This window comes from Toxorhynchites rutilus, chromosome 3, assembly GCF_029784135.1.
Source record: "Toxorhynchites rutilus septentrionalis strain SRP chromosome 3, ASM2978413v1, whole genome shotgun sequence".
NCBI lineage: Eukaryota > Metazoa > Arthropoda > Insecta > Diptera > Culicidae > Toxorhynchites > Toxorhynchites rutilus.
This window is the reverse complement of record NC_073746.1, coordinates 22,891,312-22,917,665: the sequence shown is the minus strand read 5'-3', so window position 1 is coordinate 22,917,665 and position 26,354 is coordinate 22,891,312. Positions and strand designations below refer to the sequence as shown.

The following is a 26,354-nucleotide window of genomic DNA, read 5'->3' as shown; positions in this document are numbered from 1 at the left end:
TTGTTATAACTCGTTGAATTGCACTAAAAACGATATCAACACCCGAAAATAACAAAAACTCAAAATGTCCGAAGTGCGACTTCGTGTTGTTTTGATTGCTTTGTTACTTCGGACGTATCGAGTGTCAGAGGAAAGTGGCGTCCGAAGTAATAGTCGAGTGCTTAAAATTCGAATCTGTACATTGGACATTTTTTGTATCGGTAATAAAAAGGTGAAAAGGATAGATACTTGAACGGTTGTTTTCGCATTGCTTTCAATGATTGAGCACTAATAGTATGCATCCATTAACTCGATTTGTTTACATTTGTTACTTAGGACCTTTTCAAAAGTTACGCGAGAAATGTTTTGTTTGTTTTATGCATCAAGTAAATCCGTACAAGAAAATCAGCACTAAAATTAATGATTATTATCGATAGCATTTGTTATGTTCCGATTTCTACTGAACTAGTTTTCTTATGGCGGCAACGAAGAATTCATTGCATTCAACAAGGAACGAAATTTTGTCGCTGGAGCTTTGAGCTCTTCTATCTGTGCATGAATGTACAAAGCACCCATAACGAAGGAGTCAATCTGTTCACACAAAATATCTATACAGTTATTTACATTTAATGCGACATTTTGCTAATTAGACAGACTTGTAATGCGACACGTTTAATTGAATAGTTTTACCTCTAATTGGACATTTCTGTAAACATCGAGTTCGGGACCCAAATTATGGCCCCACATTGAAAGTCGCCACCAGACATCGACACTGTACCACTCTCATCGAAAATGTTCAATTATAGGTGAACATCGCCTCCAATGCGACACTGAGTGTTGCCTCAGCATGTCGCATTGAATGTAGATTACTGTAGATGATTAAATATTCTTGTTAATATTATAAGCCACTTGCCACTAACCATGATGTGTTGCTTGAAATTGGTTTCCTTCCTAGAGGGGGATAGCTTAACAAAGGTAAAGATATTCATCCGGTGAGGCTTCCGTCATTAATTTTGAACGCACCTCTCCCAGTAGCTCAAGGATGTGATTCGCCTATTTTTTCCACAAACTGAAATAGGAAGCTGAAATGAACTCAAAATCCAACAGTCAAGTAAATTCACAATATAGTTCATTGAAATAATAATGAACCGTTTTCAGCATCTTCGAGATATAAATTTCCAAAGGTAGTTTTTGTTTCAGTGTGGAATATAATTGTTGTTCATATGCATAGACTACATCATTCGTCACAAACCATTACACTTCCTTCGACAGTTCAACTTGACATTTCTATTGAACGCATGTAAACGTTCAAGCAGGTTCAAGCATTTCTGTGCAAGCGGCCAATGAAGCTACCCGCCGAGGCTTTATAAACTGAATTTATTTTCCAACAATTTAAACAACGTCTTCAAGAAGTAAACATTTTATATTAAAATGGTAAGCGTGGTGACTTCGGATAATCAGTGAACATATTAGTATAACTAAAGAAACTATGAAACTATTCCATGGAAGGTAACCTTACTAAGTATCACGTTTTGTGCTATTTTCAGACTGAGGAAGTTAACCCGAAGGCTTATCCGCTGGCGGAGCAGGCACTGACCTCCAAAATCATGACTCTCATCCAGCAAGCAGTGAACTACAAGCAATTGCGGCGAGGCGCTAACGAGGCGACGAAAACACTAAATCGTGGTTTGTCCGAGTTTATCGTGATGGCGGCAGATGCGGAACCACTCGAGATTATTCTGCATTTACCTCTGCTGTGCGAGGACAAGAACGTTCCGTACGTTTTCGTTCGCTCGAAGCAGGCGCTAGGGCGTGCTTGCGGCGTTTCTCGCCCAATTGTTGCCTGTTCGGTTACAATCAACGAGGGCTCGCAGCTGAAGCCGCAGATTGTAACTATCCAGCAGGAGATCGAGCGTTTACTGGTTTAACGTGTAATGTACAAATTCCGATAGCTTTATGCCACAGTTAAGACAACTTGAATATTTTGATAGCAATGGTGGAAATAAATTTCGAAATAAGGAATTTTAAAAAATCGTTATCCCTTATTAGTTATTCGAAATTATTTATTACATTCCATGTAAATAAGAATTTCGATGCAAAACATTCCACAATCTGAGGATATATTTATATATTTGAATATTTATAATTTCATAACATCCATGAACTATGAACCCAAAAAAAACTTTCGGTTTCATATTTACGGTAGATGCAAATGTGAATGTGGAACAGAGTTCTATAGGCGGGTATTTCTACTCTCTATTAGGGTATCCTTATTCGTTGTGTAATCCTCTCATTGAAGAAAAGTTTCAAGTAACTTTAGCGTCACGATCAAAATATGGAAGCAGTCGAAAATTTTCGCGTTTTTCTCGACGATTATCTCATTCTCCTAAGAAGGATCGTACTAAATTAACTATCTTACAAATTGGGATATATTGGGCCTGATCACGAACGTCACTTAACGGTGAAAACGAAATGAAACGAATATACACCCTATCCTTGTTTTCGAACGAATGCAAAACGTTCGAAAGTATCCCTCATTCGTATCATTGGTGCGAAGCAAATCTATTCATTCGAACATCGTTCGTTCGAAAGAATTTTCCTATCCTCGTTTTCTTACGAACGCTTTTTTTCATCGATCAGTCAAATGCTACTTTTGAGTTGCGAATCACATGAAGCGTAGAAAAAAAAATCAATCGATGTTTACGTTTTGTGGTTTATTCAGGCGATGTGGTATGTAAAAATTAATTTTCTTTAATGTTTTATTCTGAAATTCTTGTTCATGTGCGTTAATGTATAATTACAGTGAAAAATTGCTGGAGAGGCAGAAAGAAAGGCATTTCTAATAGAATATATCAACTCTAAAACCTAGACGAAACATGATCTGTATAGAACAATGTAAGTGAACAATGTTTTTAAGCCATTCAATTTATTTATTTTAATTCAATCATTTTATTCCCATCGGACTGTTTAGGTCGAAACCATCGAAATCCAAAAGCACAAACAAGGATCAATACAGCCGACTGGTTGATCTCTTGGAAGAGTAGCCGGATATCGCGAAGGGTTTCGCGAAATGCAATACTGCTCCCTACTGGATTTCTGTGGCAGCCGAGATGAACAGTCTTGGGCCACCAACCAAAGATTCGACGACGTGGAAAAAGGTAGACACATTCAAAGTTCTGTATTTATATTCGTTTCTCTAAACCAGTTTTTCACAGGTCTGGTTCGATTGGAAATCGAACACAAAACGCAAGCTAGCCCACAACCGTCACGAACAATTTGCTACAGGTGGGTGTCCTAGTAAGTTTATTGAACTTACTGCGCTGAAGGAACGAGTTGTTGCTCTTGCAGGACTGGCTCCAGCAGTTGAGGGCATAGACAGTTGCAGTTTCAGGCTAGAGCCTAGCGCAAATCAATCGATTAATGGCGGTGGGGAATCTGCGTCGATTGAAGATAATCGAATTTTGGAGGATGGAGCCTGTGAGAATAATGAGACGCGTCCATAGAAGAAGAGGAGGACATCAATGCACACCTTGCAGGAGACGCAAGTGCAAAACCAAGCAACCTTTCATGATTCGGTCACCAATATTCTAAAATGCTTTGAAAAAAAAACTGCTGATTTGGTTCATTATTACAGACAGATTTCTAAACAGTTAGGGAAGATAAAAGAAACTATCAACAATGTACTGATGGAAAATCAGAGGCACAATCTAGAATTAGAAAATTAGAAGTGCTACATCGAAAATAAATAAGGTTGTATCTTCGTGAGAAATTATCACATGCAAATAAAAAAAATACATAATTTCAAAACTACATTTATTTAAGGTCTACTTATTGCTTTGATAAATATAAAATTCAAATATCAATCTTTTTAATTTTACAAAATATACAAGTACTAGTGTTTGTTATAAGTTTTAATCAAATGCTAAAAATTTCATATTGATTCGTGTCGCCGTTTTTGTTTTCTGATTGTTCAAAACTTTGATAGCTTTAGTGACGAACTTAATCGAGATAAAACTACACAGTTCGAGTGACAAACTAATAGCTGATTTACACATTGACCAGTAATTGGCGCCAGTTACTTGAACTTCAACGGCACGCCATATTTAGATCAGGGGTACGACTAAAACGTCAAATCCCTCATATTGCCAGTGTACCCAATATTGCTGCGGTTTACTGACATTTTGGTTCAATCAATTGCTGTTGTTTACAACTCGGTCCGGTTATATAGTCGAATAGTGGCTAACTTTAATCAGGGGTTAGACATCAATTGAATATAGGCTACCCAAAATCAAAATCAATATGGCGTCATTTGTTTATCAACATATCATTTACGAGGATTGAAATCGAAAAATGCGCTGCTTTATTCTAACTGCATGAGCGATTTTCATATTTCGGTTTCACATGGAGGTGTTCACCGGATCCAACAGCAGCTGTACGGATTACGCATACGTGAACAGTCCCTGCAATACGTTCCTTCTTCGATCACCGAATAGGAACCAGAAGACACTCGGTGTAACCGTTGATTATGTGAATGATGTCAAACCGGGACAGAAACCTAACAAGTGGGTTGGAGTTCACGTTTGGGATCGCTGACTATGTATTTCTTAATTTTCAAATCAAAAATTAGTTCCCAAACATTGATGATAATGTGTTTAGCAAAAAAGCGAACCCACGTTTTTCGTAGTGACGATATCCCAAAGAAAGCTTCTCACATTTAGCACAAACAAGGTGCTGAAACAATAACGTTATATGAACGATTGCAATAGGTACAATAGAAATAGAAGACCACCGCCGATAGCTGGCGGTGCATTTATTTTTCCAGATATTTACAATGCTCTGGGCAACACAGTTTTACCATATCATATCTGTGGTATCTAGGAGAGCTTTTGAGTCAGTGTATTGGAGACAATAAAAGAGATAGGTTGTGGTACAAATTGAGTGTTATTAATTCATAGAGAAATCCGTGGTATTCAAGGATATTACATTGGCGATCCTGCCTAAACGAATGAACTTGGTGGTGATACATAAAATTTTCGTTGGAGAAATTGATAAAGGTTAATAAATGTAAGTTTAAAGAAAAATCAACTTGGGTAAGCAAAAAAAAGTGAGCAGGAGAATTTCCGCTGTGTTGCCAGTTTTCTTAGGCGGCTCGCACACCGGAGCAATGAGCAACTAGCAACTGTCAACATGCAATAAGCAATATTATCACCAATGGATTTTTCCATTTAATCTTTGTTGATCTCGCACACCGACGCAATACGATATCGCTGTCGCCTTTACAGAGCAACACATGTCGCTAGCAACACGGCGTGTCGGTTGAATAGCAACTTATCGCTCATATTTTGACAAGTTTCGTACATTAAGGCGATTGTTTGCATAATGTCAGGGGTTTTTATTGCTCTGGTATGCGAAGAACAACAAAATATGTTTCCTGTTGCATATTGTGTACTGCAGTTTGCTAGTTGCTTATTGCTGCGGTGTGCGAGCCGCCTTAAAAATCAACTTGCGCTGAGTTAAGCTCCAAGCCAAGAAAGAATTGTGTATGAATAACTTGCGCTGAGTTAAGCTCCAAGCCAAGAAAGAATTGTGTATGAATAACTTGCGCTGAGTTTAGCTCCAAGCCAAGAGAGGAAACAGTATGATCAACTTGCGCTGAGTTAAGCTCCAAGCCAAGAAATGAAAAAAAAAGTATGACTAACTTGCGCTGAGTGTAGCTCCAAGCCAAGAAGCAAAATGTATGAATAACTTGCGCTGAGTTAAGCTCAAAGCCAAGTTTACAAACTAATAAAATGATAAAAGTAAGAATGATGGTGCTTATGACTTGCGCTGAGTTTAGCTTCAAGATAATTTAACAAAAAAAAAAATTAACTATGGCAACATTGCACTTTACATACAACGCATTTATTTGATACTGGGTGCGTCCGTATGAAAACGCACATTCCGTTGTAGCGAGAAGATGAAAAGAAGAGACAAACAAACGGTTTTCAATTTAACCTCTCATTCTCTCATTTGCGATCGATTTGTTCGACGCTGTTCTTTTTCTGCGAGTGAAAAAATTTTTTTCTGCTAGGTTGCAACGATTTTCAGGAAGCTCCGAATTGATTTCACACGGAAGTTCGAGAAAAAGTAATAAATGCCGTAGGGAAAGCATTGTGTTCATTGATACGGTGATAAAATTATTTGTGCATTTCAGAAATGAGCGGTGTTTGTCATGAAACCGACATTTTGTCATCGGATGACATCGGTGGTATAAATAACAAGGGAGTTAAAGGAGTGCGGGAAATACCACCCACGGAGCTGTCCGGTGATGTAGCGAGTTCGAATAGCGTTCAGACAAGACAGGAGATTCCTAGAGCGGATTGGCTTGCGGGTTCGTGGCCTTTGAAGAATTTTGATGGATCACTGCCGACGAACAAGAGGAAGGCGGAATGGATTCGTTACCGAGATCAATTCACTCGCATAGTGTCTACCAAGCCACCGGTGAACGTAAATATGAAACTGACAGCTTTGAAGATTTTTGCCGGGGAGTATCTATTGAGCATTATCGAAATGCAGGAAAAGTTGGTAGATGATATGCATCAGGATGTTTATCAAGCTACTATTTCGGTGCTCAATAAGTACTTCAACCAAACATGTGACGTGTCGAAAGAACGTATGAAATTCAGAGAGATGCGAATGACGAGTTCAGAATCATTTTCGGACTGGGTGTTGCGCTTAGAAAATCAGCCGAAATTTTGTGATTTCGGTCATGAGCAACGACAGGAAGAATTTATGCATGCGTTGTTGCGACGCTCAGTGCCTGGGATAGCAGAGAAATTATACGAGATGTCAGATTTCCTCGGAAATGATCTGGAGCGAGTCATAAACCATGGAAAGCACTTGGATTACATCAGAGCTGAGGTAAATCATGCACGAAAGTTTGCAGATTGCGGCCAAAATGCAAGTGGTTCGGAGCATGACGACCGCTGTGATGCTGTTGCAACACCAATCAACGTTTTACAAGTCCGGAGATCAGATTCTGGTGGCACAAAATTTGAACGTTTTCTTGGTTCGACAAGTGGGCGATTTAGATCAAAGTATTCGTATTCGCATGATCATCCCAGGAGTCCGAGAGATTCAGCTTCTGTTCGTACCTGCCATAAGTGTGGTAGGATGCATGGTGCGCGTGATTGTAGAGCTCATCGCGCGCGCTGTTATAATTGTGACAAATTTGGCCATTTTGCCGAATTCTGTCATTCACCAAAAAACAGCGGAAACAGTTCCAGGAAACGGATGCACGTGGAACATAACCAAGAGTTAAAGAAAGAAGCGGGAATAATAAACCAGTTAATTACTAGAGAAGCGAGGATGCTTGAAAGTACGGACGATCCAAGGTTCGTAATCTGTTCAATTGGAACAGAAAATTTGAAGTTTCTCGTGGATTCAGGCGCCTCTGTGAATACGATCACGAGTTGTGCGTGGAATTCCATTAAGCGGAATTGTCGGACCGTTATTCAAGATGTAGTGATACATCCTGAAGAAATTCTTAAAAGCTACGCTAACCAGAATCCTCTCGATGTAGAATGTTCTTTTCGAGCTTATGTTGGCGTTACAAACGAGATTCAACCAACTCATCTAGCAAAGTTTTTCGTTGTGAAAGGAACACATTTATCCCTCCTTGGATACGAAACGGCAAGCCGTTTAAATCTAATGCGTATTGGATACGATAAAAAAAAGAAACATGGATCAATTGTACTGATTCAAGCAGGATCGTGTCTTCTAGTTGTGGTGAAGATAAGCTTTATCATGAGGATGGTTTAGTATTCAAAGATTTTCCCAAAATACCTGTGGACGGTGTTCGATTCAAGATCGATGAGGCTGTGATACCGAAACAGATTATTAGGTACAATATCCCAAAGGCTTTCGAAACCGCCACGAATGAAAGACTACACGCCATGGAATTCAGGGGTATAATAGAAAGAGCTGACAAAGAGCAAGATGTTGTATCTCATGTGTCTCCTCTGGTTCTGGTACCCAAAGGAACGAAGGATTTTCGTATCGTGGTGGATTATCGGGAGGTAAACAAAGCGATTGTTCGAGAGCCCTACCCAATGCCATCGTTGGAGAAGATTTGGACAGACATTCCGAACGGAAAAGGCACTTTGTTTTTCACGAAATTAGACCTAAAGGATGCATATTTTCATGTGGAGCTTCATGAAGACGTACGACACCTGACTACTTTCATGACAGCGAACGGTCTAATGCGTTTTAGGAGACTGCCGTTTGGTCTGTCCTGTGCTCCAGAGTTATTCCAGAAGGTGATGGAGAAACTCTTGATAAATTGTAAAAATCTTGTCGTTTACCTGGATGATATTCTTATTTATGGGCGGACTCTGCAAGAACTGGAAAGCCATGTTATGGATGTCAAGAAAGTGTTAAAAGTCAACAATTTAACTATCAACGAAAAAAAATCCATGTATAATCAGACTGCTGTAGATTTTCTTGGTTTTACCATCGATGGGACAGGCATCCTACCCATGAAGAAAAAATATCCGATATTAAACTTTTTTAAAGTCCGAGAGATGCTTCAGAGGTTCGAAGTTTCTTGGGAATGTTGACTTTCATAAGTCCATTCATCAAGAATTTTTCGCACAAAACCAAACCGTTACGCGATCTGATTGCTTCGAAGTCCAAGTTTGTATGGGAATGAAGATGTGTTGATGAAGGACGAGAAATTGGTGTTACCATTGGTGTTGCGTTCAAGAGCGTTACGTTTGGCTCATCGGGGTCATCCTGGCATGTCGACCATGAAAAATTTTCTGAGGCAAGGTCTGTGGTGGCCTGGTATGGATCGTGCGATTGAGGAATTCGTTAGGAGTTGTCCTGAATGCCAGTTAGTCACTCCACAATGTAAACCTCCACCTATCACAATGACAATGCTGCCAAAAAATCCATGGGATTATGTCTCAATGGACTTTTCGTCAGCCTCAGACACACACAACTGGAAAGCATTGGTATTGACAGACAATTATTCACGATTCCTTGTTGCTATTCCAATGGAGAAAACTGATGCTGAGGCTGTAAAACGGGTGCTTAAGAGGGTTTTCAATACATATTACGTACCGAGAACGCTGAAGGCTGATAATGGACCGCCGTTTAACAGCGTGGATCTTGAAGTCTGGCTCAAAAATGTTTGGGGAATCAAATTGATTCACAGCACACCGCTCAATCCCACAGAAAATGGCCTCGTAGAGAGAAGCATGCAGGGAATAAACAAAATAACTGCGATTGCTAAGTTGGGAAAGCACAGCTGGAAAGAAGCTTTAGCAGACTACGTAGTGGCATACAACTCATGGCCTCACCATGTTACGAAAATTCCTCCGGCTGAGCTGATGTTCGGAAGAGCCGTAAGAGGATTGTTGCCAGATCTACGGACAGACTGCATACAGAAGAATGATGATGAATTGCGAGATCGGGATGAATTAGCCAAGTTCAACCGTAATATGCGAGAGGATATCCGTCGTCACGCTCAGGAAACACAGATTATAGTTGGAGATATAGTTCTGGTTTGCCAGCAAAAGCGCGACAAAGCTGATTCCACGTATAAAAAGACGGGTGGGTAATGTCGGGGACATAACCGGAGTGACGTAGGACTATACAAAGGGGACAGCTTTTGTTAAATATATATTTTTAATATATTGTTTTATTTTCTTCTCCTACGTGAATACCTACCTATCTACCTAAAAAATGGATTAATTTACTGTTTACTCTTTATGAATATGTTGATGGTTCTGAAAAGAACCTTTGGTGTTGTGTTTTTGTTATCACTCGATATTTCAATCTTGTTCGGTTAAACCTTCCTGTTTAGTTATTGCGTTTGCCACTCGCCACAGCTTTCACAGTTGGAAAATTTCTTCTCATCCAGCTTTGTGACATGTTGTACAGTAAATTACATTCAATGCGACGTGCCGAAGCGCCACTCAGTGTCGCATTGGAGGCGATTTTAACCTGTAATTGAACATTTGCGATGACAGTGGTACAGTGTCGACTTTCAATGTGGGGTCATAATTTGGATCTCTATGTTTACAAAAATGTCCAACTAAATAAGTCGCATTACATGTCCGTCCAATTAGCTAAATGTCGAACTAATTGTAAATTACTGTACTTTCAATCTGGAAACAATTTAAGAATTGGTGAAAATTGAATAATCAGGAAAGTCCCCAACCATCAATAAGCTCAGAGCAACTGCCAAATTCACATACTCATCATATCCTGGCAAACAAATTATGAAAAAATCAATTTGTGTTTTATTATTATTTTGGATATTGTTTTAGAAAGCATTGAACTGTATTTCCTAAACTCTTTTTTGGAAGGTTTAATGGCCCTGAAAAGCGCCTTGTTTTATGGAATGGTTCCAATTTAGAAAACTTAGTACTCGTGGTTTTGAAAAAACCATTCCGAACGCCCTCGATGCCGCCTTGTTCTGGATTTGCCACCAAAGCAGTTTGTATAAAGAACAAACTTTTTTCTTCTGCTACCTGATGCCGTTTTGCGATTGCGTTTGCCACTCGCCACTCGCTGCAACTGCCTGTTGTCTTGGTGTCCACCGAACCGAATGTGTTCTGTTCTGAATGCGGGTTTTCTTATCGTCGCGAGCAGCTTTGCCTGCTAACTCGATCACTTCGGGGGCCGAAACTATATAACGCCGGCTAGGTGGACTGGAGCACTGGTACTAACGGGCTCGGCCTAGCTACCCTTGCGGGGAACTCCAGATCAACACGGTTCGAGCGGGATTTTGCCTTTCCCTTCACTTTTCCTTCTTTACCATGTCCAGACATGGCTGCTTGGATTGGTTTGTTGATGTGTTGTGATGCGAACCGATGTGGTGTACGGTTTGAATGAGAATGATCGGTACGGCAGCGGAGCGGGGATTTTTAAGCTGACTGGCCGGCTCGAGAATTACGCATGTGTGAGACTGCGACCAATGTTTCGTTCATTTTTTTCTTTCTCCTTTCCAATCGTGCTTCATTCTATTTCGCTGCTGCTCTGGTTGCCCGTTTTGGTCGGTACGATTTGAGGAGCACAAAATGGACCAATCAAAAATGGGCACATAGTGAATTTTGAGAATGCTTGATATTTCACAATTATTCAATTATTTATCTCAAGAAAAATGAAATGTTATTCGTTATGATAGATGCGTAGATATATTTCCTATTAATTGATGCAAAAACCTTTGCGATCTATTGAGAAATGCTCGAGTTATAAGCGTTCCAAATCTTGCATTTTTTCCTACTTGTTCAGTGCCTAGATTTCCATTTCACCCCCTATATCTTCCGGTTAGACGTAGTCCTACGTCAAAATGTGATACATAAGGTTATTAAAATTACGGGAGCTGGGCGAGCAACATTGCAGGAGGTGCTAACAAAAAAAAAATTCGAGCGCAGCGTGAAATTTAAAAAAAAAAATTATGGAGCGCAATGAAGAAACCGTTGCTGAACCCTGTTCCCAGGGGGAAAACGAATTGGAAGTACCAACACAAATGAGTCATTCAAGTTTTCATCATCAGATGTTACCGCAAGAGCCACCAGCAAATGAGCATCGAACCAACACTGGAGAATCAACTGAACAAGAGCATCGAACCAACACTAGAGATTCAAGTGGACAAGAGCATCGAACCAATACTGGAGATACAACTGAACAAGAAGAATCTTCCAAGTGCCATAGGAACCCAAGGCAAATAAGGAAACCGCATAGATATATTGATGCTGTGCAGTTTGAATATTATAAAAATTAATTATGTAAAATTTCAAGTTATTTTGTGCATCCGGAGGATGTGGTATCTAGGAGAGCTTTTGAGTCAGTGTATTGGAGACAATAAAAGAGATAGGTTGTGGTACAAATTGAGTGTTATTAATTCATAGAGAAATCCGTGGTATTCAAGGATATTACAATATCATGAAACACTTCATATAAAAACCGGTCAAATCGGATTCACCAAAATCCCGAATACATATTGTAGGTGTTGCTGGTTTTTGTATACTACTGGATGGCAGTTTCATATTATCATTGGTGGGATTGATGAAGAAGGCATACGAACTGATTATCCGTTTAAGTATCATGCTGAGTGCGTGATTTACCCAAGAGGGATTTCCATATCGTGATGATAGCAGGAAGGACCCTACCGTCCAAAGGCACTATGTGACGTTATATATGAGGTGGTCGAGAAGCATTGAGCACTTATTATACTGTTATTTTTTCCCAGCATACATGGTGCGGAACTACTGTGACGAGTTAGGTTAGCTTAGGCCATCTACACACTAGGCAACCTAAGTTGGAAAGCAACTTAACGAATCTGTCAAAAAAGTTGAGAACATGTGTAATCAAATGGGAGCATACACACTAGGCAACTGGCAACTTTGGTCGGACCAACTTTTTCGATTCAACTCAGCATGTCGAGTCGCGCGCGATTTGTGTCGGCAACCTTTTCGTTCAATTGATGTTGACATTTCGATTTCTGCGTTCGTTAAGTTTCGGTATTTGTCAGTTGCAATACCAAGCATTGTTTCCAAAATTGAATTAGTTTACAAAAACACGAATGAAATGTAAGGATTTTACTCATTTGATATACAATTTCATATATTGTTTTATTGTTTTCAGGTGAAAATATTACGGAGCAAGACGCAGTTATTGTGGCGGTCGCTCTTCATACATTCGTGTGTATGTATGGATTCGGGGTAGTCGGTCACTTTAAAAACAATGAATCAGATCGTGAATTACGAGAGAGCACTCCGGTAAAAACATTGTTTCATTAAATAACTCGCAACTTTCCTGCCTTCTAGACCCGCATGACATGATTCACTAGAATGATGCATCTTCAATTAACACCGGATCTACGAATGAAATAGAGGGAGAGAGAACAGAACCATAGCTGAGCACAGTCCCGGTGATGCTTCAATGGATGCTGATTTAACCACTACCGAGATCATGTCGGAGGTGATACATGAGAACATTACGGCACTACTGCGAGAATTTAACAAACATTCGAATTCGCTAGCGATAAAATGTTCAACATGAATGTTTCAATTTCATCATTTGTTTTTGTTTTATGTGAAATATTATTAAAGTCGCCTGCCCAAGAGCAACACGTTATATTTTCTTGTCTTTTTCATGCAATCACTAAATTTGTAGTGATGATGATTATCTGTTTCATGCAGTTGATTTGAATATTGGACTGAATTGGAAGCATTTTTCTACACAAATGTTGTACTATAAAGCTGCTCGTTTTTATATCAATGAGAGTGTTGAAAAGTTACGTATATATTGATGCTTTTGATTTTATTTCTTTTCGTTCGAATTAAGGAAAAATCTAAGCAAAACAGATTTTTTGAAAACAAACTGTTGTATTAATAATTCGCTTTCCATATGATTTCCTGGGGTAATTGAAGAAAAGACATCTCAGCTAGCGTAATGACGTGTGATGCATGATGACGGATGAAAATGATTTTATCACGTTTGAGTTGCCTCAATGTGCAGAGCTGAGTTGGAGATCCGATTGACATCGCCAACATAGATCGGGTTGCGGTTGCGTAATGTGTAGATGGCCTTAGGAAACCCTGATTCAGGATTCTTCTTTCGCGAAATGGACAGGAATGCTCATCGGATGATTCGTGGCGTCGCAAACCCTGAACAAGCGAGACCTATGCGATTGATGGACACAAATGAATGGTTAACACACATGACACATACGAACTTTTCTGTGCTGTTCCTCTGTACTCTATGATGCATCAGTTAAGATTTGAGCAAGGCGCTTGTATAAATGTATAACAGGTGAAGCAACATCATCACTTCAATTAGAAGGGGATTACGGTTTGTGGAGCGGGGGTTGTTTGTTTTGTTATTGCTAGGATACGCCATTTTTGCATTTTCACATGCGAGAGTAGTGGATGAACTGGATGAGAATGAAATTCTACAAAATCATCCCGTCTTTTTCACATAAATTCGCGAAAGCCGAACAAAGTAGGCATCGTTCGAATAAGCGTCGCAGCAGTTTGTAGAGAGCCGCCGGCAGCGTTCTGATGCTGTTTGTAAACAATACCGACAGCAATTCCAATATGGCTGAAAGTGCATTTCATATGATTGTTTCACCTGGTATATATAGAGGCGCCTTGGATTTGAGTAAGTGTATATTGTGCTTTCACAACATATTTTTTTCTACAGTATAATATTCTAGCAACTACTGGCTTCCAGGAGTAGCACCAATAACGAACACTTCTGTTACACTGGGTAAGCAAAGTATTAAACAATTGAGTGGAAATATCAACTATGGATGGATGCGTTCAGTTTTCAATCATTGGTCCGAAAAAAGGTGTCAACTTGACTGGGTGGAGCTTACTGGAAAGTGTGACTCCGTCGACCACATTCAACGATCAAAGAGCTCATTTCGTTCTGATAACAAATGGTCTTCCCGGGAAGCGACGGAACATTACGATACATTTCTGCCATGATGACTGCAATCATGACGGCCTTCCTACTGATACAACCGTTGGTACCACATTCTGGGAACATCATAAATGATCCAATAAACAAATTTCTCTCGTGAGCACACCTGCTACCATCTGTTGCTGTTATGAATATTTATGTAGCTTAATACACCTCAATTGCTTAGGAAATATTTTATTTTGATTGTGAACATATACAAAATCATTATTTCTCCATCTGCAATATCAACAGCGCCTCGTTTCTCATTGGACGATATGCTAAGTCCATCCTCGACAAAATCAATAGAAATTTCTTCTATTGGTCTCTTGCAACCTTGGTTCGGCAAGCATAGAATACAGCAAAAAAATGGGTGATAACCCAGCCATTTTTTCTCATTCAAATTGTATCTCATAACATCTTTCAATACTCCAATTACAGGGAATACAAGGAAGGACTGCAACAGCGTTGCAATCAGGTTGAAATCTACCGACTCAAAGTTTAGCAAATCTAAACACGCAGCACCAACAATAAAATACCCCGCCACCCCCCACATGCCGCGTTACACCTGAATATTACATGTTTCTTATTCAAAAAGTAATAAAGTTTTGATAAAACTCTTGAATAGTTTTGGGAAATACGCCGTGCATGACTATTCGAATCAAAATAACGAAATGTACGAACTTTGTACATTCACTGGTGTTGAAACAAACATGAAATTATTTTTCGCGAGGTGTGCTGAAATTCATGAGCCACGTCGGAAGCGGCGGCCTTTCGCAAACAAACCTGTGTTCCATCGATTGCCCGGTTGGTTTGAAACATAGGAGACGGTCCTTTAGTTAGGCCCGACCGAGCGTCAGCGGGCGTCGGACGGCATACGTTTGCCCGGTTAAGTAATTGCTATCTATTGTATTTCGGCTCCGGTGACACCAATACGAAAGTATCAAAAAACCTTCTACAAGGACTCCATCAATAAATCCCCCGTAACGTTCCGTTTTCATTTCGGTGTGATAACTATGCCAATACGAATAATCAATCTTGCCAATCTTGGCCGTATCAGTATTATCATTCGTCGTATACGATACGTCGTCAGAAAAAAAAGCTATTCTGATTTACGGTCGTATTTCTGTGTACTAGATTTCTTTGGGTGACCTGTTTTATCGATGACAGATGTTTTTCATTTTTACACTTCTGTTCTGTTTTGATTTGAAATTCAGTCTTCAAGTTTGCAAGTCATTAGGTTGTTAAGGACTTTCTTAAAATCGCCTGAAAACAGGACAACGTTGAGGCAGAAGTAATGTTTATTCCGGGTCCAACTCCACTTGGGGGATCAAATGTGATTAGACAAGAGTCATGAATAAACAAATGAGTGCCGGATTTGGCTGAATTAAAAGTGTTCGGGTGTGAAGCCTATGTACACGTACCCAACCAACGACGAAAGAAATTCGACCCGAAAGCGAAGAAGTTAGTATTTGTGGGCTACGCGAGCCAGCACAAAGGCTATCGCTTCCTTGATCTCGCAACGAATTGCATCACAATAAGCCGTGATCCGCGCTTTCTGGAACTAGGAAATGGTTCAGAACAGCTGGAGGAGGAAAAAGTGGTTTCTGCAGAGAATCCCGTGGAACAGGGCGGTGATAGTGCGAGTGATTCTGAAGAGAAACAAAAAGTTTTTATTGAACATCGTGAAAATCATGAACAAGACGATTCTGAATATGACGATGCTAGTGAAATGAATGAAAGTGATCCCCTGGGCTTCGAACCAGAGTTACTAGAAGAACAAACAGTGCTGAATCGAGGGAGCCGGCGTACCCGGAGTGTACTGCCTGAACAATTCAAGGACTATGTAGTGGGGCAAGTGACTGTAGATAAAGAGCCCGAAGATTATAGAGAAGCAATGCTAGTGACAGATCGAAAGCATGCCATTAACGCGGAGATAGCGACACATGCAGTGAATCAAATGAAGGAGTTGGTATCGTTACCTCCCAGAAAAGAAGTAATCAGAGTGAAAAATGTATTCAAGATGAAGCGGAAGAAAGCATTCAAAATCGTTTTTACCGATGTCTGCGTTTCGGTTACCCGAAAGGCGATGTCAGGTGTGCTAATGGCGATGGCTAGCAACAATGGCTTGTTGCTGAAGCATATGTGCTGGAAAAGGGCGTTACACAAGGCGAAATTTAATCTGAACTTCAAGGCTGAACCGGAACCGTTTCTCTACCTACTTCATGGAAGGAGGAAGGTATCTCGCTTGAAAAAAAAAAGTGTTATACTAGGAAATGGCCGCCGACGCTTTTAGTATATCGATCAGTCCGGCTCAAATTGAATTAGTTATATAGATAGTAGTACTCGGTACTCATCCAGGAGGAGTGTTGGGAATGGATGAGCACCTTAATGATGCCACCTTGGCTGAAGAGAGAAGAAACATTTTACAAACTGGCTACACTGTAATCACTTCTGTTCATTCCACAATATATATCATTCAGTAAAGACGCGTTGTTGTTTTGCTCTCCGAAAGTATCCGTGGTTGTTCAGTTTGCTCTCTGGTGTTTCCCTTTTGTTCGTTTCCCGGTGTTCCGTGTATCTCTGTTGGTACCTCCATAGGTCAACAAGTTCTACGTCGAAAATATGCGGTCGTGTCCTAGATACAACCCCTTACAATTTTTTAAATTTAATTATAACTTTTATAACTTAAAATAAATACAAATAACGCCTATAAACACACAATGTACGGGTTACAGGAGGGTTAAAACTTTGTGTTTATTCTCTAGTACTACATTCATTTTCTAATGACTTTTTGATCTTTGTTCGAAAGTGGAAATTGATTTTAATGTGATAAAACTCACTCCTATAGCTTCTTCTATCTACATAAATAAAAATGGATCGTCGAATGTGTTGATAGAAGCAACACTCGAGGAAGGAAATGTCCGGTTTAGGGCTGTCTTTATTCTATCATATTTTCTGTATCAAACATTTATACCATGTAACGGCGAAACATATTATTTGCAAGTGGTTGGAAAATCTTGAACGAAAATTGTGTCTGAAAATAATTCATTAATCATAATATTATAATGACGAGTTTTGGCAGAAGTACTAGGAATTTTATAGTAAAAGGTAATTTTAAAGGGTAGATTAGAAGATCAATCAATGAACAGTTCTGCGATTGGACACATGAACGTGCGCTTAGTAAGAGAACGTGAATGTGATAACGAAAAATAAAATTTGGGCGGGACGAAGTTTGCCGGGTCAACTAGTACCATAATAAAAGCTGAAGAAGACGTAGGAGATTCCAAGGCCAAAGGATAATCGATTCCTTCATCATCACATCACATCAAACTGCTATCTTTCTAACTTCAGCTGTATTAGTTATTAGTTATTTTCACACAAACGAATAAAGGGAAATGTGGAATATTAACCCCTTCCCGTATTATTTAATACGTCACACATCAAGTGATTTCACTACTCTACTGAGCGCTCTAGCGCCCTATATTATGCAAGTACCACGAGTGAGACTCGATGTTGTACGGGAAAGGGTTAAATAAAGCAAAGACCACCATTTGAAGCACGAGCCTACAATACATTTTCACTGAATGTACAACTTTTATTCAACCATTATATTTTCTAACAACTAATTTGAAATATATTTACAACTTAAACCCAATAATCATAGTTATTATTCACAGCAGATTGTATCTCAAATCGTTCCCCAGTAATATCTACTTTCCCTGATGCTATCCAGAAATATAATTTCATTTCCCACACATCCTCAACGTTGGAAGTAAATGTTGTTTACTTGTTATGGCTAAATTCGAAGAGAATCCCCTAGAGAAACCCATCGCTATGGAATACGGAACCTAATTCCTCTCTCACATGATTGAACAATCAATGTGTGTAACTAAAATCAATAACTTAAGCCCTGTTCATCACATGCCAGTTTCCGCCGTCCTAATTCCCAAGTTCACTTTTTCTTGCTCTTCTTGAGCCTCAGTTCGTCCAACTGCTTCAGATAGCCGTACTTGTTGATGGCGGTGTACTCGTTATCACATTTCAGCAGCAGTTCGTACCACTGTTCACCCTGGACACGGGGTGCATCCACGGTGCCGCCGTAGCAGGGAGGAAGACACTCCTTCGAGATGTGCTTGTAGAGTGACTCTCGATCGGTGCCGTGGAACACGATTCGATTGCGTAGTTTCTCCCGCAGGATTGGTTTAAACAGAGCGAACACCACGTTGAATATCTTTGGTTGGTTGATAATGTGGATACCCTTGACCCGCAGCGGGACGGCGTCTTGCAGCCAATCAACAATGCGCTTCGCAAACGGGGGTGTGAATTGCCACGCTTGTTGCATCGATAGTCCGTCCATGTCGAAAATTACCACAGCACCGTTAACCTGCGTCTCCGGTTCGAGCATTGCCGCCTCTAGGAACAGTACGCATCCCTTGAAAACCTCATCCAGCGAGACTTCCTTGTGCTTCCACGTTTTGCCCAGCTCGAGCAGCAGAATTCGGCGTCCGAGTTGATCCCGGTTGGGGAACACCGCCAGGATGTTTTGGTTGAAGATGTTCGCCTCGCGGGAGGGGCTCAGGTCGTTGTACATGTCGAAATGCTTGACCTTGAACTGGTAGTATCGTTGGATCTGAAAACAGAGGGTTAACGGTGATGAATTATGATCATTGACCAGTTTCAACTAGCGTTATACACACCAGCTCGAAGGCGCTCTGTGGGTAGAATTTGCAGGGTCGCAAGAATCGCACCATCCAATCATCGTTGTCCAGTGGAACCACCAGCTCATCTTGACCTGGAGAGAAAGATATTTGAGGGTGGAATTGTTTTTTTTTTTTATCCAAAATATATATTTTTATTAAGGCTCATATGGCGTCAACCTGACGGGGCCGGGAGTTCAATATTTCGACAATGTTTGCCTTATAACTATGTTAGTAATATGTAACCGATTACTCGCGGTTGGCTCGAGGTTAGTATTACAAGTGTTTTCGTAATTGTGATGTTGCTGTCTTCAATGATCTGTACCTGTGCCCGACACGGGATACTTCCTATTGGGATGCAGCTGACCATTAATCAGCAACGCCCCCCTAGTCTGTACCCCATATCTAGCGTGGTGCGTCTTCTCGAGGAATCCAGGATAGAATGGTCACTAGCCGGCGCAATCATCAGCTCGTGTAGAGTTGTCATGAGCGGTACAACCTTTGGCTTTTGTTGAATCATCAGTGGACTGCACAACCTTTGGCCCGTGTATCTGTAAAGAGTGTGTGTATGTATTGCCGCGACTAAGTAAAAGTTTATAGATCGGATAGGAGGGATACGAAACAGGGACACAACGAAGGAAACATCATTAAACGTTGACATCGGCGTTTCTGAGGAACAGGTATAGATGAAGCAGAAGATCAGGATCACGGCTACCTAAGATATCCCGGACGGGGATATCCGATTGTCTGCCTTTTGCTCTCAGTGCTCTAGAGAGCTGAGAGCGAGCAGCATGGAACCGGATACACGACCAGACAATATGCTCGATGTCGTGGTATCAATGGGGTGGTGCTGGGTGGTGGGAATTGTTATTAAGACTAATAATCATTATCATACATTTCAGGTGAATGATTATCAAATAATGATTTGCCTTTCTGAGATAATTATCGTTAACCGACTGACGGAAACAAATGGGTAATTGCACGTGTCTAATCGTAAATAAGTTTTTCCTCATCCGAAAGAAACAAGCGATAATTAGAGGTCACATGCAATTACACTTAACCCGAACGAGAATAAGCATCAATGTGATTGTATCACGCACAAAGAATTATCAAAAAAATTAGTGGGTTATATCTATGATATAACCGCAAGGTTCACGTGGAACTACCTTAGCTTAGCAATCATTCGTTTGTATTAATTAAATTCTTGATTGAATGAAACAGTTTCCAAATTCAATTGAGTTCAATATATTTGCTCTGTGAGTGAAAAAAATGAACAAATGCCGTGTAAAGTCAATTCATTTATTGTGATTGATGGTTCTTCGTTACAAGTAAATTTAATGACGGACCTTTTACGTTTGCTATGATGACTAGAACAAAATATATGTACGGAAGAATTATCAAACGTTTGATGAACCAGCCTAAGGCTGAAAATCTTTCCAATAAAGACAAAAAAAAAATTATCAAACGATTATTTTATTTTACATTTCCCTCTGAAGTTTACATCCCAAAAGTGTACATACTTCTCGAATCTCGAATTTGCTTGAAACTGGGAAGTTCATTCGCTTCTAGTGGCTGCACGATTTTCCCAGGTTCCTAAGTTTAGAAGATCATGTTAGGACAGACATATTCCACTCTGCACAAAGGCAAGCGAGGACAAAAGTACTCGCAGTTTGCATTTATTTGCAGAGCCGATTTCCCCAGAAACCTCGGTTTTGAAGTCTGTGTTAGGGAAACACATTTCAATCGGAACAAAAATACCCCCGATTTGTATGAATTCGCAATGCCGATTTCCCCACGCTTAATGGATTTGAAGTCTGTGTTAGGGAAACACATTCCAGTCGGAACAAAATTACCCCCGACTTGCATGAATTTGAAATACCGATTTCTCCAGGCACCTTGGTTTAGAAATCTCTATTAGGGAACACATTTCGGTGGGAACAAAAGCTCCCCCTACTTTCGTGTGTTCTTTTTCTTCTTTTTGGCTTTAAGAGGGTTTAAACTTTTCAGTTCACTCGCCTCTAGGCTCTTTCGTGTGTTTGCAATGCCGATTTCGCTGCTTGGTTTTAAAGTCTGTGTTAGGGAACATTTTTCGATGAGAACAAAAGTCCCCCTACTTTCATGTATTTGCAATGCCGATTTCCCCAAGGCTGCTTGGTTTTGATGGCTGTGTTAGGGCAACCGTAAATCGGGCCAATCAAAACGATGCAGTTAGGGCGTTTAGATAACGCCTAATATTTTACAGTTATTCAATTGTTTATCTAATGAAAAACAACATTTTGTTAGTTGCGATAGATGCGTAGAAATGCCACCCTCCCTATCAAGTGATGCAAACATCTCTCCTATCCAGTACGAAATGTTCGAGCTATAAGCATTCGAAATCTTTCATTTTTTCCTGCATGTTCTGTGTTTAGGTTTTCATTTTACCCTCCATATATTCCGGTTAGACGTAGTCCCACGTCAAAAAACATATGACAAGTAGCGTTATTCGAAAACGTGATCGCAAACACTCGGAATAACGCATCCAATGTGACTCGGTAACTCAAAAGGCATTATCACTAAGCTGCAACGCATTGGCAATTTAACGAGTATTTATGCGGATCGTTTGCTGAATTGATAACTAAATTGATCTGATGGGAAACGAATTTTTCTTCCGAGCGCATCTCTATTCCAGACACGTTAATCTTACCGTAACAATTCTAGTAACCTTGCCACGAATAGGGCAAGTGCATGCCATCGTAATAATTCCTTACTAGGAACACGAACACGTAGCTCGTCGGCCTGGGTGAGGAGATTCCAATGCATGCCGGACATGACTCATTCTCACAGCGCAGATTATATTAGGTTGGGGAAGAAGGTATCCATTATTTTGAAGTAAACTTCATGTCTTCATTGAGCGTAATTAGATTGATCGAATTGTCGATCGCCTTTCACACTTTCCAATATTAGTCATAATTAGTTTCGTAGGGTACGGGGGGGCGGTGAAGGGGGCGGTCCACCGCCATAGTCCACCTATGACCATGATAAGTATATTATATTGAAAAATCGTGATTTTAGACGGAGGTAACCGGTTATTATTTATGGTATTATTCAACTAAACAGGTTACCAAAAGCCAATGTTATAGAATCTTTTTTGGTTTTTACGTACAACTACGTCTTTCATTTCAGTACTTGGGTGCAAGTTCAAAGGCTCAAAAACGAGAGGGTTACGTTCGGAGTACAAAGTTTTGAGAGTTAGTATCTTTGTGCCGGATGAACGAAGTGGTATGAAAATATCTTTATTCGAAAGATAAAAGTTTTACGAGTAATTTTTCTTTATTTATTAGCCACAAAAACTTGTTTCAATAGCTCAAAACTGCTGCGAAAGCGTCATTATAAATATAGATAGCTTCTTGAAATTTCATTTCAGACTCAAATGGTCTCTGGTTTACGCATGATGCAAGAAGCGTCGACTGGTCAACATCTTTCAGTTTTTCTTTTGCTGCCATGATCAACGGACTCGCAAAATCGTTTGATTGTTCAAACACCTAAGGGGTAGAACATAATTTCGCACACATTTGGACAGTTAACTAGGTGTTCCCGTGATGATTGTGATGATTTTGACGTAGGACTACGTCTAACCGGAAGATATAGGGGGTGAAATGGAAATCTAGGCACTGAACAAGTAGGAAAAAATGCAAGATTTGGAACGCTTATAACTCGAGCATTTCTCAATAGATCGCAAAAGTTTTTGCATCAATTGATAGGAAATATATCTACGCATCTATCATAACGAATAACATTTCATTTTTCTTGAGATAAATAATTGAATAATTGTGAAATATCAAGCATTGTCAAAATGCACTATGTGCCCATTTTTGATTGGTCCATTTTGTGCTCCTCAAATCGTACCGACCAAAACGGGCAACCAGAGCAGCAGCGAAATAGAATGAAGCACGATTGGAAAGGAAAAAGAAAAAAATGAACGAAACATTGGTCGCAGTCTCACACATGCGTAATTCTCGAGCCAGCCAGTCAGCTTAAAAATCCCCGCTCCGCTGCCGTAAGGATCATTCTCATCCAAACCGTACACCACATCGGTTCGCATCACAACACATCAACAAACCAACCCAAGCAGCCATGTCTGGACATGGTAAAGGAGGAAAAGTGAAGGTAAAGGCAAAATCCCGCTCGAACCGTGTTGATCTGGAGTTCCCCGCAAGGGTAGCTAGGCCGAGCGCGTTAGTACCAGTGCACCAGTACACCTAGCCGGCGTTATATAGTTTCGGCCGCGGAAGTGATCGAGTTAGCTGGCAAAGCTGCTCGCGACGATAAGAAAACCCGCATTCGGAACAGAACACATTCGGTTCGGTGGACATGAAGACAACAGGCAGTTGCAGCGAGTGGCGAGTGGCAAACGCAATCGCAAAACGACAGGTAGCAGAAGAAAAAAGTTTGTTCTTTATACAAACTGCTTTGGTGGCAAATCCAGAAAAAGGCGGCATCGAGGGCGTTCGAATAGGTTTTTTTTCAAAACCACGAGTACAAAGTTTTCTAAATTGGAACCATTCCATAAAACAAGGCGCTTTTCAGGGCCATTAAACCTTCCAAAAAAGAGTTTAGGAAATACAGTTCAATGCTTTCTAAAACATTATCCAAAATATTAATAAAACACAAATTGATTTTTTTATAATTTGTTTGCCAGGATCTGATGAGTATGTGAATTTGGCAGTTGTTCTGAGCTTATTGATAGTTGGGAACATTCCAGATTATTCAATTTTCACCAATTCTTAAATTGTTTCCAGATTGAAAGTACAGTAATTTACAATTAGTTCGACATTTAGCTAATTGGACGGACATGTAATGCGACTTATTTAGTTGGACATTTTTGTAAACATAGAGATACAAATTATGACCCCACATTGAAAGTCGACACTGTACCACTGTCATCGCAAATGTTCAATTACAGGTTAAAATCTTGCAACTGTCAAAGCTGTGGCGAGTGGCAACAAATCGCTAAACAGGAAGGTTTAGCCGAATAAGATGGGGATATCGAGTGATAACAAAACAATAAACTCTTTAGATTGAAGATAATTTTGTGATCCTGAAAAGGACCCTTTTTAGCCTGCATGTGAATCCAACGAGCGAACAAATCATAATGAATGTATTTTTTTGCCATCGCTCCCTTTTAACGCTCATTCGTTCGTCTCGTTGGACTCGCCTCTTTGGCTGAGTCTGCCGATTTGTCTCTATCCTGTGAGTGTGTACCGCTAGAGTATAAAACACGCGGACCCCAAAAAAATATCTTATTTTCTTTCAAACCGTAAACCCGTGTGGTTGTACGGCATCGGCATCGTGGACGTAACAAAGGAGGACAAGTTAAGGGAAAGGCAAAGTCTCACTCGAACCGTGCAGGTCTCCAGTTCCCTGTTGGTCGCATTCACTGATTGCTCCGCAAGGGTAACTAGGCCGAACGGATTGGTGCCGGAGCACCAGTATACCTAACAGCGATTATAGAGTTTCGGCCGTCGGAGTGCTCGAGTTGGCTTGCAAAGCTGCTCACGACAATCAGAAAACCCGCATCAAGAACAGAGCAGCTTCGGTTCGGCGCTCATCAAGGCAACAATTAGTTTCAGTGAGTGGCAAAGTGTTTCTCCGACACGTCGCATTAAATGTAATTTACTGAACAACATGTCACAAGCTGGATGGGAAGAAATTTTCCAACTGTGAAAGCTGTGGCGAGTGGCAAACGCAATAGCTAAACAGGAAGTTTTAACCGAATTAGATGGGAATATCGAGTGATAACAAAAACACAACACCAAAGGTTCTTTTCAGAACCATCAACATATTCATAAAGAGTAAACAGTAAATTAATCCATTTTTCAGGTAGATAGGTAGGTATTCACGTAGGAGAAGAAAATAAAACAATATATTTAAAATATATATTTAACAAAAGCTGTCCCCTTTGTATAGTCCTACGTCACTCCGGTTATGTCCCCGACATTACCCACCCGTCTTTTTTATATCACGAAAAAAGATTTTTCGGGTGTACGGAGCAGAGTTGGCAACTATAATTTTCAAAAATCAGGGAGAATGAAAAAACTAATCAGGGAGAAATCAGGATATTTTGGGAAAACAGAACCATCCTTTTTATAGGCAGACATACATTTATTCAATTCAATATGCACAGTTTTGTCACACAATCTTTCGCCATCATTCATACAGTTTAAAAATTAATTCCTCCCAGAACATGTTTGCTTGGTATGCGGGGGCTCTTAATGTCATCCTGTAAATTAATGGCTGTAGAGTGGGTTTCACATTTTGACCCACCTGGTAGTATGTTGAGCGCCTTGATTTACACCAGCGTGAGAGTTTTGCAGTTCTCGCGAGTGACATGTTTGACGCTGTCAAATGCAGTGTATTAGTATATGGATGCCCTAGGGCCGGCATTGGCAGTTGCGTGGAGTAGAGTTCGAATATCTCACGATAATAGTTTAAATTTCTTTGTCACCACAGGAATTCATACATCTCAAAAGATTATCCCCATAAAACAAAGCGACAACTATCTTGCATGAGTTTTTTAGGAGATTAATCACCCATATTCAGGCCTGCAGGAATACACTGCCCAAATATGCATGGTTGAAGTAACCACCATTACCACTCAGTGATAAAGAATGTAATGTTTCTAGTTTATGAAGTCCCAATTTAATAAATGTCAAGGGTCAAAAGCGGGCCGTAAGTGCTTTATGAGTTTTGTTATTTTAATTCGTTTGAAAAATCCAGTTGGCGCTTACGTCAACTATCCATATCTGGACAGTACAGATCTAAATTGTTGAAATTTAAATGGAAATTTTAATACTTAAATACCTCACCTAACTATTTTCTCAAATTTTCCCTATCATTTCTGCTCAAAATTTATTGAAAATATAAAATCATTTTCAGTCACAATTTTGTTTTGCAACAAGGCAATGTTGCCACTTTTGCATATGTCAATTGGATTTCAATTTCGGACGGATTTTAGAATACAGAAATCGATCTCGTTCGGATTGCAGAATGCAAAGGCTATCATGATCGGGTTACAGAATGAAACATTGTGTAAATTCAAATCCGATCGGGGTAAATAGCTGGAATCTTTTTTCAGGCATTTTGAATTGATGGTATTTACTGACAGTTATGTCTTTCAGCGTGATTTATTCCGAAAGCATTCCAGAATAGGTTTTTATCATTGTTTATCATGTTCGGCTT

General features: G+C 40.0%; 3 protein-coding genes across 8 annotated transcripts in view; 2 read left to right on the top strand and 1 right to left on the bottom strand.

The window, feature by feature from the left end:
- The first annotated feature begins 1,252 nt into the window (after nt 1-1,252).
- On the top strand, nt 1,253-2,011 carry LOC129777432 (NHP2-like protein 1 homolog). Its single transcript, XM_055783689.1, has 2 exons — nt 1,253-1,413; nt 1,527-2,011. The coding sequence occupies exons 1-2, from the start codon at nt 1,411-1,413 to the stop codon at nt 1,905-1,907; spliced, it is 384 nt and encodes a 127-aa protein (XP_055639664.1). The 5' UTR covers nt 1,253-1,410; the 3' UTR covers nt 1,908-2,011.
- Nucleotides 2,012-3,089: 1,078 nt separating this feature from the next.
- On the top strand, nt 3,090-3,482 carry LOC129772955 (uncharacterized). Its single transcript, XM_055776490.1, has 2 exons — nt 3,090-3,137; nt 3,195-3,482. Exons 1-2 carry the CDS (start codon nt 3,090-3,092, stop codon nt 3,480-3,482), a joined length of 336 nt encoding a protein of 111 aa, XP_055632465.1.
- Nucleotides 3,483-17,986: 14,504 nt separating this feature from the next.
- The window catches only part of LOC129775818 (alpha-tocopherol transfer protein-like), a 62,886-nt gene continuing 54,518 nt past the window's right edge, over nt 17,987-26,354 (bottom strand). For all 6 annotated transcript variants that reach the window (XM_055780954.1, XM_055780952.1, XM_055780951.1 and 3 more), the window contains 2 exons: nt 19,134-19,228; nt 17,987-19,066 (listed from right to left, as the gene is read on the bottom strand). In XM_055780954.1, the coding sequence (XP_055636929.1) occupies nt 18,389-19,066; nt 19,134-19,228 (773 nt within the window). In that variant the 3' untranslated portion in view covers nt 17,987-18,388. The remainder of the gene's footprint in view (nt 19,067-19,133; nt 19,229-26,354) is intronic.